We start from the raw sequence: 12,883 nt of genomic DNA on the forward strand, positions 1-12,883 counted from the left end.
CAAATGCTTTCAACTCAAAATCATTTTGATTCAAATTCTCCCCTCTTTTTTATCCTTTCTTCTCCTTCTTTCTCTTCTTCTTTTCCCTCTTCCCTTTCTTCATTTTCTTTCTCCTTTCCTTATTCCACATTTCCCCCCTTCCTTTCTTCTCCCCCTCTTTTTTATTTCCTCCTTTTATCCCTTTAAAGTCAATTTCAAGTCTACCCATTGAGGCAACCGTAATAATAATAATAATAATAATAATAATAATAATAATAATAATAATAATTTATAACTCCCTTTCCATCAAAGAGCAGAACATCAAATATATATAGTCCAAAACAGACAAGAAAACAAGAAAAAATCATCATCATCATGATCATGATCATGATCATGATCATGATCATCATCATCATCATCATCATCATCATCATCACACTATATTGATGCACCCCTTGAAGCCTAGCAAAGCTCTTTCCTTAGGCTGGGTCCCATCAGTTGCAGCATGTAGTGTTGTTGTTATCCCTTGTGTACACACACACACACACACACACACACACACAGGGTGTGAGCAAAAGTGATCAGGGAGGTCAGAGGCTAATGCAATGCAAAGCAGCAGATTGTGAGCGTTGCCCCAAACAAAAGCACACTCCAACGGATAACGCAAACGCCTTCCAGCAACGCCACCTGATGATGATTAGGCCTTTCATCTGCTTGGCTGAGATCGTGCCAACCCAAGGTGGGCCGCACAACACAATGCACAAACACACATTCACACACACACCGTGAAAACACTGTTTGCACTGCCATGGCTCCATGCAATTCAACCCTTGGGTTTACAGCTTGGTGAGCTATTTCACTTTCTCTGGGGCCACAACAAATTGCAAATCCCAGGAGTCCCTCCTTGCAAGGAAGAGTTGCATCTGCACTGGAGACATCATGCACTTTGACACCGCTTCAAGTTCTGCCCTGTCCCCATGTTATGGCACCCTGGGAGAACGGGCTTTGGAGTTTAAGGGAAGCTCCTTAGCCTCCTCTGCCACACAGAAAGAGTCGTGGTGTCACAACAAACTGCACATCCCAGGATTTAAAGCGGTGTCAAGCCGCATTATTTCTGCCCTGCAGAGCGGGATTGCTTTCTCCCTTGGCTCCCGGTCATAGCATCCCTTCAGCACCAAGGACAGCGTTTGGAAATTCTCTCTGTGTGTCCCCTTTTGTTGTGTCAAGGGGAAAGCAGAGGATGGGAAAGCAAAGGAGGGAGGAAGGAAGGAAGGAAGGAAGAAAGGAAGGAAGGAAGGAAGGAAGGAAGGAAGGAAGGAAGGAGAGGAGGGAGAGGAGAAGAAGAAGGAAAGAAGGAAGGATGGAAGGTGGAAAAGGGGAAGAGGAAGGAAAGAAAGAAAGAAGAAAGGAACGAAGGAAGGAAGGAAGGAAGGAAGGAAGGAAGGAAGGAATGAAAGAGAGGATGGAGAGGAGAAGAAAAGAGGAGGAGGGAGGAAGGAAGGAAGGAAAGAAGGAAATTAGGAAAGAAGGAAGGAAGGTGGAAAAGGAGAAAGGAAGGAAAATGGAAAAGGAATAGAGAAGGAAGGAAGGAAGGAAGGAAGGAAGAAGAAGAAGAAGAAGAAGAAGAAGAAGAAGAAGAAGAAGAAGGAGGAGGAGAGGGAGAGGGAGAGGGAGAGGAGAGGAGGAGGAAAGAAGGAAATTAGGAAAGAAGGAAGGAAGGAAGGAGAAGAGGTAGAGGAGATGAGGAAGGAAGGAAGGAAGGAAGGAAAGAGGGTGGAAAAGGTGAAGAGGAGGAAAGAAGGAATTTGAACAGGTGGAGAAGGAGAAGAGGAGTGGAAAGAAAGGAAGGAAGGAAGGAGAGGAGGAGGAGGAGGAGGAGGAGAGAAGAAGGCGGCAGAGAGTCTCAAGTGATGCTGGGGGAGTTGGAGAGGGCCCTCCCTCCTCTTGGTCCGGGGCTGCCTTTGCAGTTCTTTTGCAAACCCTCCCCAAGCGACGATCCCTCCCTTCGGAGGAAGAGGAGGAGGAGGAGGAGGAGGAGGAGGAGGAAGAGGCAGCCTGCTGCTGGCATTTGGCTCCAGCCTTGGCCAGAGCAGGAGGGAGTCTCTGGCCCAGGGACTTTGGGGGAGACTGGGGATCGGATCGGGGGTAGTGGGGGGTCCGTCTTCCAGGGCCCCATCGGAGCCCCCAGGATGCTTCTGGAGAGATCCCGGGGGGAGAAAGGAGGAGCCCCCGAAGCCTGCGCCTTCAGCCGGACTCCAGGTCAGAGAGCTTGTCCGTTGGGCTGAGACGCTGTAGCCAGGGCCATCTGCTGCCATTCGGGGGGCTGGTGTCTGTTGTGTGTGTTGTGGAGTTGTGTATTTGTGTCTGGGGATAAGGAACAAGTCCAATGGGAGAAAGAGAGGAAGAGACAGGGGAGGCTATTTGGGGAGCATCCCTTTGGCTTCTTGCAAACTGCATCACCATCATCATCCTCACCATCATCATGATCACTATTATTCCTATGATTTTGCAACATGTGGGCTGCCTAGTTTTGCTCCCAAACATATCTATATCTATATATTGCAACCTCTTTTTTTGTAAACAAGAAATTGCAATTCTTTTTTTTTTTTTGGGGGGGGGGGATAAATAAATAAATTTGTAAGATGCTTTTGCAAAAAAAATGCTTTTGGGGTTTTTTTTTGCAAAACAATATAAATTGCCATTTTTATTTTTATTTTAAAAAACAAAATCAATGGCCATTTTTTATTTTTCGTTTCGGCAAAACAAAATAAAGTACCATATTATTATTATTATTATTATTATTATTATTATTATTATTTGGCCAGCAACACATAGCAGTTTTGGGGGTGAAACAATAATTTTTTTGTGAAACTGCAATATCTTCTTGCAAACAATAAACTGCAATTTTTTGGGGGGGTGAAACAATAAATCACAACTGTTTTTGTGAAACAAGAAATTGCAATATCTTCTTGCAAACAATAAATTGCCATTTTTAAATCTTATTTTTTCTGCAAAGCATAAATTGCATGATTTATTTGTTGCAATTATTAATGCATATTTTTATTTAATTATTCCTTTATTTGGTAAATTGCCATGATGATGATGATGATGATGATGATGATGAGCCACCTTCTGCCTACAAACAACCAAATAAATAAAATCAAAATCAAGCTTTTAAAACCAAAACTGCTGGGCAATTTTTTTCCTTAGGGAGGGAACTTAAGCCCTGAGAGCAAAATCCTTGGGCAAAAGTCTTAATATTTTTCCATTGTGGAGGAAAATATTCCTTGGGTAATATTTAAGGTTGTAAGGAGCAAAGTCTGTGTGTAGTAGTAGTAGTAGTAGTAGTAGTAGCAATGCCTTTGGGGAGAAAAATCATTGAGGGTTAAATCTTGGCCAAAATGTCCAGGTTGTGCGCCTCTGAGCCAGGAGTGTGATGGTGCAGCAAAAAAGGCCAATGTCCTTTTAGCCAGCATGAAAAGAAGCATCATTTCCAAGTCCAGGGAAGTAACAGTCCCTCTGTTGCCTTAGTCCTTTGCAACCCAAAAAGCCACAGCAAAAGCAGAACAGCCAAAGGAGAACCAATGTGGGCTTGAAAGACCTTAAACCCAACGAACAGGTCCCAGGGGCAGAAAGGAGGAGAGTTTCCCTGGTGAACACAGCAGGGGTAGGGAAGCCTAGTGGGGAGAGCCACACAGTCCTCTGGCCCCATGGACTTGAAGCAAACGCCTTCCATCGCTTGGCCAGTTCCCAAATGTTTGCCCTAAATGGTGTGAAACATTTCTTCCCAAATACATTGACTGGTGATGCTTAGCCGCCTTAAGTCCCTATACCTGCAGGAAGGCAGGATATTATTGTTATTATTATTGATGATGATGATGATGATGATGATGATGATGTTTACCCGCCTTGAGTCCCTATACTAGGAGGAAGACAGGATATTATTCGTATTCTTATTCTTATTGATGATGATGATGTTTAGTTGCCTTGAGCCCCTATACTGGGAGGAAGGCAGGATATTATTATTATTATTATTATTATTAGTGATGATGATGATAATTAGCCACCTTGATCCCCCACATCTGGAGAAAGGCAGGATATTATTATTATTATTAGTGATGATGATGATTATGATGATGATGATGGTAATAGCCACCTTGAGCCCCCATATCTGGAGAAAGGCAGGATATTATTATTATTATTATTATTATTATTAGTGATGATGATGGTGGTGATGATGCTTAGCCGCCTTAAGTCCCTATACCTGGAGGAAGGCAGGATATTATTATTGTTGTTGATGATGTTGTTGTTGTTGATGATGATGATGATTAGCCGCCTTGAACCCCAATACCAGAAGGAAAGTGAGATATTATTATTATTATTGATGATGATGATGATGATGATGATGATGATGATGATGATGATGATGATGATTAGCCACCTTAAGTTCCTATACCTGGAGGAAGGCAGGATATTATTATCATTATTATTATTATTAGTGATGATGATGATGATGATGATGTTTAGCTGCCTTGAGCCCCTATACTAGGAGGAAGGCAGGATATTATTATTATTATTATTATTATTATTATTATTATTATTATTATTGATGATGATGATGACCTTAAGTTCCTGTACCTGGAGGAAGGCAAGATATTATTATTAATATTATTATTAGTGATAATAATGATTAGCTGTTTCAGCCCCTATACCTGGAGGAAGGCAGGATATTATTATTATTATTATTATTATTATTATTATTATTGATGATGATATCTGACAAAAACCTTTTGGAAGAAGGAGAGGATGCGGCTTTTTCTCTCAGCGCTCTCCTTGTTTTTCATGGCATTAAATTGATATTTTTGAAATGGTACATTTTTTAAAAGCACTTTGTGAAAGAATTAAAAATCCTTTTTGGATCTGGTGTTTGTGTGTGTGTGTGTGTGTGTGTTGTGGAGAGCTATTGTGATCTAGTCATTTGGGTGTTGGACGGACCCTGCGATCCAAAGGAAATGTTGTTGTTTTTAAAAGTCTATTGACTTTGGGCAAGAAGTCACACTCTCTCAGCCTCAGAGGAAGGCCATGGCAAACCCCCTTTGAACCAATCTTGCCAATAAAACCCCATGATTTAGGGTCGCCAAAAGTCTGAAATGGCTTGGGAAGACACAACAACAAAAAGTTTGTGGAATCCTTGTAATGGTCGATTCTGCCAGGAGAGGCAACTATCATCATCATCATCATCATCATCATCATCATCATCATCATCATCATCATCATCATCGAATTCTGAGAGAGGGATCTATTTGGGGATCTCTTGGGGGATGCTGGGAGCTGTAGTACAAAACCCAGATGCCCCCCCTCTATGGATGGCCTAGCTCTGGTCCCTTCTTAAAACCAAACCAATGTGGAATTCCGTTTCTCTTCCCCCACCAAAAGAGAGATGGAAGGAAATAAAAGGCACACAAGAAGGAGAAGAAGAAGAAAGGAGGAGGAGGAGGAGGAGGAGGAGGAGATAAAAAAAATAATGAAGAAGAAGGAGGAGAAGAAGGGAACAAAAAGATGATGATGATGATGGAAATAAAAAGATAAAGGAGAAGGAGAAGGAAATAAAAAGAGAATAAAGAAGAAGGAGGAAGAGGAGGAGGAGGAAATAAAAAGATGATGATGATGATGATGATGGTGATGATGATGATGATGATGATGATGATGATGATGATGATGATGATAAAAAGATGATGATGCTGAAGAAGAAGAAAATAAAAAGATGGTGATGATGATGAGGAGGAGGAAGAGGAGAAGTAAAGGAAAAGTGTTGGACTTTGACTCTGGAAACCAGGGTTCGAATCCCAGCTGGGCCATGGAAACCCAGTAGGTGATTTTGGGCAAGTCACACTTTCTCGGCCTCAGAGGATGGCAATGGCAAACCTCCTCTGAACAAATCTGGCCCTGATCCTTCAGGGTCTCCATAAGTTCGGAAACGCCTGGAAGGCACACCAGAAAGAGGAGGAGGAGGAGGAAATAAAAAGAAGAAGAACATTGACATTAATACGAAAGAAAAGAACAAACGAAGGAGAAAGGAGAAGCGAAGGAGGAAGGAAAAGGGGGTGGGATGTGTGGCATGCCTTTATTTGAAAGACAGGTTGGAACAAAAAGCAAAGTGAGGCTAGTTTTTTGCAGACATGAGACCACCCAAATGTGTGTGTGTGTGTGTGTTTATATACATATATGTGTGTTTGTATGTGTGTGTGTGTGCATATATGTGTGTCTGTATATATATATATATATATATATATATATATATATATTTGTATGTATATATGTATATAGTGTATGTGTGCATCTATTTATATACATATAGATGTGTGTGTGTGTTTATATACATTAATATGTGTGTGTGTGTTTATAGATAATAAATAGATAACTAGTAACTAGGGTTAGTAGTTGCACTGAATCAGTATGGACTTACTAAAGCCAACCCTTCCATAGATCCCACTGATTCAATAGGTCTACTCTAGGTAGGCTTAACAACTGGATTTAGGCTTCTCAAGGGACGCCAAGTAAAGAAAAATAGACACCTAATACATAGTAGTAGTAGTAGTAGTAGTATCCTGCCCTTTCCCCAAAAGTGTGACATAAGGAGGCTTCTGATATTAAAGACACAGTAAATTAAATGTGTGTGTGTGTGTGTGTGTGTGTGTGTGTGTATAAAACTAAGACATTAAAATAGAATTAAATAATTACAACATTAAAACAAATTGCAATTTTGAAAGAATGAATTCCAGTTTTAAAACAATGCAAAGCACTTTAAAACAAAGCAAATGCACATCTAGTTTGAAAGGTTATGACAAAGAATAGATAGAAGGAAGAGTTAAAAAGGCAGGATAGTTGCAGATCAATATACAAATAATTGTAAATGTAATATATCGGCAATAGATTGAGAGGTAGAATCTGTATCTATTATATAGATATTGGTTATATATTTATTATCAAATATATTATAATGCATATATGTGTGTGAGTGCATATGTATATGTATATATGTGTGTATATACTGTGTGTATATATATATATATATATAGAGAGAGAGAGAGAGAGAGAGAGAGAGAGAGATGATGATGTTTATTTCAAATCTTTTTTCATTCCTTTTCATCATGCCCTGCTATATCTATATCTATATCTATATGTCAGGAAGAATCTTTTCTTTTTACCTATATCTGTATCTGTATTTCTCGGTCTGTAATCTCTCTCTCTCTATATATATTTATCCGTCCATCAGGAATAACCTTTGCTATTGATCTATATCTTCTGCATTTCTGTTCTCTGTCTATAATCTCTCTCTATTCATATTTATTTATCCATCGGTAAGAATCTTACCTATTGATCCGTATCTGTTATATATTAGATATATAATGTACATGTATCCAACAAAAGTAAATGTACACGTGTCCAACGATGCACAGCACTATCAAATAACATATGACAAATGGCACGTAATCTCAGAAAAGACCACAACAAACTGACATTACCTACTACTACTCATTACTACTACGCACTATCTATTTATCTGAACACCAAACATTTAAACGATACCTTTATTGGCCAACCGAAATGCACAATATATTTGTTGCAAGCTTTCAAAGCTCCATGGGCTTCTTCATCAGTCATGATGTTACAAACCACACACACACACACACACACACACACACACACACAGACACACACACACAGTGTGTGTGTGTGTGTGTGTGTGTGTGTGTGTGTGGTGTTGTGTGCCTTCAAGTTGTTTCTGACTTATGGCAATACTATCATGGGGTTTTCTTGGCAAGTATCTCCGGAGTGGGTTTGCCGTTGCCATCTTCTGAGGCTGAGAGAGTGTGACTTGCCCAAAGTCACTCATTGGGTTTACATAGGATTCGAACCCTGGTCTCCAGAGCCATAGTCCGAGGCTCAAACCACTCCGCCATGCTGTCTCCCCATATAAATGTCTAAATTACTCTTAAGAAGAGAGACGGAAGATGGAGAAGTTAAAGAGTCCATGGTCAAATGGGCCCAGAATTTCAGGTATAATACTGAATTGGCGAAAGAGGGGAAAAGTGGCAGAAGGGACTGAGGTCTATGTTATAATCGGAAAGGAAAACCTTTATGAAATGGAGTTTAGATGGCATCTGAGACTAGAAAGGATATCTAAAGGGATTAAAAAATGAGTGTTGGAAGAATAAAACTCAAGAAAGGACTTTCTTTCATGTGTGATGGACTTATAGAAAAACCATAACAACAACAATGATGGAAACGGATTCATTGTGAGATTCAGAATATTCTTCCAATGAAAGTTAGTTTTCTCATGGAGTAAAGAGTAAAGTAAAGAGTAAAGTAAACAGTAAATTTCCAATGGAGTAAAGTAAAGCTGTTTCCAAGGAAAGGAACAGCAATAGAAGATACTGCAGTATAGGATCGCAGCAGCAAAGCTGTTCTATGCCCAGAGATGGAAGAATATGGAGATCCCATTTTAGCGGATTGAATATTGAAGAGCTAGTGGAAATGGACGAATTAACCATTTTAATACAAGAGAATAAACAAATGTACAGTTGGGAACCTTTTGTACCATTTTTGCAAGAGGAAGGAGAACAAAAAATAGCAATAGGTTTTGGAAATGAGTTTCTTTTCAAAGCCTCTGTGTCTGTATCACTTCTTGGCCTGGAGTTTTCCTGACCTTTTCAACTTGCAGGTGAACCCAACAGGTTTAGATGGACCCTGGTTTGCCAAGAAACCTGATCGGCCGCGATTCATTTATCGCTTCGAAGCGGTGTAACGTTTATGAACCGGGGCAATCAGACTAAACCTGTTGGAGGGAGAGATCATTGAAAGGAAAAAGTAATATCTCAATAACGTTTTCTTTTTAATATCGATAAAAGACAGCCAAGGCAAGCAAAGCAAAAAGGGTTGGAAATGGCACAAGGAAGGCGGGAATGGGAAATTAAACTTGACACTGAAGAGGGGGAAAGTGGTATAGACCTGGTTCGATAGAGCATTGAATACCAAAGTCACACTCTCTCGGCTTCAAGGGAAGGCAATGGCAAACTCCTCCAAACCAATCTTGCCAAGGAAACTTTGTGATAACTTCGCCATAGGGTTGCCAAAAGTCAACAACGACAAACCAAAACTATTTGTACCATCGCACTTCCAACTTCTGTGTACGGAGGATACTTTCCCGAACTTATTGCGGCAACGCAAAACCACAAAGAATAGCGGACCTTATTGAAACGAAGGGCTTCCAGCAAATGTTAACCATAGAGTCTCACTGGAAGACCGAGAGACTCCTAGAGAGAACAGCTTTCTAGGCATTTCAAGGCCCTCTAAGGTGCTTCTATGGTCAACTTCCGCTGGAAGTGTGCCATAGAACTGTGCTGGAGGTCCTTGAAAATGCCTAGAGAGAACATATAAAACATCTTGAGTCAACTATATGAGTTAAAGTACAGGATTTACATTGACCCATGGATAAGTCGAACCATGTTTTGGGGCCGATTTTTTAGACTTATACATGAGTATATATAGTGCTAGCCATCCGTGGCTAGGACTGGCCACTATTCCCTGAATAGGAACCCAATGGGACTTTGGTCTGAGGGCGAACCCCCAAAATTGACCTTTGGGTGTTTGTGTGTGTGTTTGTGTGTGTGAGGTGAATATAATTCACAAAGAGGCTGCCAACCTATCCAGGGGCATTTCCGTTTAATCACTTTCCTCCTACGCATTAGTAAATTACATTTGAATACATCTGCATATCGCCAAGCTATAAAGTCGCCTTCTTGGAGATTAATGCGCCACTTAGCGGAGCAGAAGTACCTACGGTGCAGAAAGATGTTTAGATGTGTTTCGTCGCCATCCTCATCATCACAACTACTAACTATTGTGATGAGTCCAACCGTTTCACAGTTGGACAATGATATGATGCAAAGAGTCGTTGTTATCATCATCATCAGCAGCAACAACAGCAACAATATGGATGGCCTTTATGGTCTCTTCCATGATTCTATGATTCTACCATTGTTACTATGAAATTGTTAAGTTGTTGGAATGGTAATAATCACCGTCATTGTAATATCACAACAACTATCTGAATTCTATTGGTTTAGGCCCAACTAGAGAAGTCTCATTGACTCAGTTGTTGAATGGTGAGTCAACACAGAGCTAAACCCCATTCATTGAATGGACCTTCTTTAGTTGGGATTCCTTCCTTCCTTCTTGTCTGGTTCTCTCTTTCCCTCCCCTTCCTCCCTTCTTCCTTCCTTCCTCCCTTCCCTTCTTCCTTCCTTCCTTCCTTCCTTCCTTCCTTCCTTCCTTCCTTCTTGTCTTTCTTTGGTTCTCTCTTTTCCCTTCCCTTCCCTTCCCTTCCTCCCTTCTTCCTTCCTTCCTTCTTGCCTTCCTTCCTTCTTTTTCCTCTTTCTTCTTGTCTTTCTTTGGTCCCCTCTTCCTCCCTTCCCTTCCTCCCTTCTCCCTTCTTTCCTTCCTTCCTTCTTGTCTTTGGTTCTCTCTTCCTCCCTTCCCTTCCCTTCCCTTCCCTTCCCTTCCCTTCCCTTCCCTTCCCTTCCCTTCCCTTCCCTTCCCTTCCCTTCCTCCCTTCTTCCTTCCTTCCTTCTTTTGCCTCTTCCTTCTTGTCTTTCTTTGGTCCCCCTTCCTGCTTTCCCTTCCCTTCCCTTCCTTTCTTTCTTCCTTCCTTCCATCCCTTCTCCTCTTCCTCCTTCTCCTCCTCCCTCTCTTTCTTCTTTTTCTTTTTCCCCCCTTCCTTCTTTTTTTCTTCTTCCTTGGAAATCTGAGCTCCTTGCAACGAGGAACGTCCGATCTTTTTTCATTCTCCGTTTTAAGACAGCAGACCCTCAAATGCCCCCAGCATTTTTAATTTTAACAAACTTGAGATATTGATTGATTGATTGATTGATTTTTCAATTGATTTGTGAGCCGCCTTGGGTCCCTTTCTGGGTGAAAGGCGGCACAGAAATAAAATAAAGCAAATAACATTTTGCCCAGCCGTCCCAAGACGGAAAGGGTCCAGAGAGGCCAGAATAACGGAGAGAGTAACGACGTTCCTCTCTCCTAACTACCCTCTCCGTTAGACCTTGCTTGGCTGAACCTTACACCGTTCCTTTCATTTATTGGTTTACTTTATTTACATGCCGCCTTTCTTCCAAGGCGGCTTCCATCACGCATTAAAACGGTTTGTAAAAAAAAAGAGGTGGAAACCCGTTTTAAACAAAACACACCAAATGAAAGCACCACGAAAGTGATTTTTAATGATTTTAGTGATTTTAATGCGCAAATGTTTCTAAACAGAAAAGACATGTACAAACGTTCACACCTGTTCCATACATAGATAAAAGCGATTTTAAAATCATAACGAAAGTTAAAAGCAGATAAAAGATGGATCTCTCTTTGAAAAAATCCGCAGAAGGATGGATTTTGGGATAAATTCTGGAGAGGTAAATGGTGGCGTCCATGTTTGAGGGCTCCTTTCTTGGGGATGATGGGAGTTGTAGTCGGCAGAAAGGACCTTTTCCTTTCTAGGAACCTAAACTTCAGTTCCTTCGCCAAAGCTATGTTTGGAGTATTTATAGCCCTCTCTTGAGCCACGAAGGATTTTTACTCCGTTAAATAATGTATAGTACATTTTGTTGTTGTTGTTGTTGTTGTTGCTGTTGTTGGGTGTTTTCAAGCCCTTTCTGACTGATGCCAACCCTCAATTTATTTATTTCATTTTTTTACCCCGTGCCGCCTTTCTCCCCCGCCCCAAAAAAGGAGCCCAAGGCGGATCACAAAAAGAATAAAAACACATTTAAAAAAAAAACTTTGTAGTATTTTTTAAAGTTAAAATCATTTAATTAAAACAAAATAAAATAAACGGCCGAGCTGAGATTCGAACCCAGAGTCATAGATGTTTCTTCATCATCATCATCTTCTTCTTCCTCCTCTTCCTCTTCTTCTTTTTATAATAATATAAATTATTATTATTATTATTATTATACATAGTTATTTTTCTTCTATTTTATAATAATATAAATTATTATTATTATTATACATAGTTGCTTTTTCTTCTATTTTATAATAATATAAATTATTATTATTATTATACATAGTTGCTTTTTCTTCTATTTTATAATAATATAAATTATTATTATTATTATTATTATACATAGTTGATTTTTCTTCTATTTTATAATAATATAAATTATTATTATTATTATTACTCATAGTTGCTGCTTCTTCTTCTTCTATTTATAATAATAATAATAATAAATATTACATTGTATTATTATATTGATTTATATCCCGCCCTTTCCCCAAAACTGGGACTCAGGGCGGCTTACAATATTAAAATCGACAACAACAACAGGACAATGAAAAGCATAACAAAAAGGTGCATTGATATTAAAATATTAAAATATAAAATATGATTTCAAAATATAAAATATGATTTTATATATATAACCGTTACCGTTTCAATCAAGTAAATGTTGGGAGATATATATATATATATATATCTCCCAACATTTACATGATTGAAACGGTAACGATTTTTTAAATATATATTCTTTATTTATATATTCTATATATCTCTATCTATCTATCTATCTATCTATCTATCTATCTATCTATCTATCTATCTAATTTCAATCAAGTAAATGTTGTGTGTGTGTGTGTATAAAATCTCCCAACATTTACTTGATTGAAACAGTAACGATGTTTATTTTTTCAGTACTCCGCCTTTCCCCCAAGAAAAGGGCCCCTCCGAGGCGGCTCACAACAATCTGGTCCCTATCAACTTAAAACGGGATTTTTAAAAAGCGATTGTATCCAAACAGCGGAATTAAAAGCCATTTTGGGGGGGGAAAGCCCGAAGGGAGAGAAGGCGATC

The 12,883-nt window shown here is 39.6% G+C and overlaps 1 protein-coding gene across 1 annotated transcript in view; it reads left to right on the plus strand.

Annotated features, from left to right (window-relative positions):
* Positions 1–2,004: 2,004 nt before the first annotated feature.
* The window catches only part of LHX3 (LIM homeobox 3), a 25,201-nt gene continuing 14,322 nt past the window's right edge, over positions 2,005–12,883 (plus strand). Inside the window, exon 1 of the mRNA XM_089537024.1 lies at positions 2,005–2,238. Within this exon, the coding sequence (XP_089393150.1) occupies positions 2,169–2,238 (70 nt within the window). The 5' untranslated portion in view covers positions 2,005–2,168. The remainder of the gene's footprint in view (positions 2,239–12,883) is intronic.

Source organism: Sceloporus occidentalis, unplaced genomic scaffold, assembly GCF_023333645.1.
Source record: "Sceloporus occidentalis isolate IW3139 unplaced genomic scaffold, rSceOcc1.0.p SCAF_8, whole genome shotgun sequence".
In the NCBI taxonomy this organism is placed as follows: Eukaryota; Metazoa; Chordata; class Lepidosauria; order Squamata; family Phrynosomatidae; genus Sceloporus; species Sceloporus occidentalis.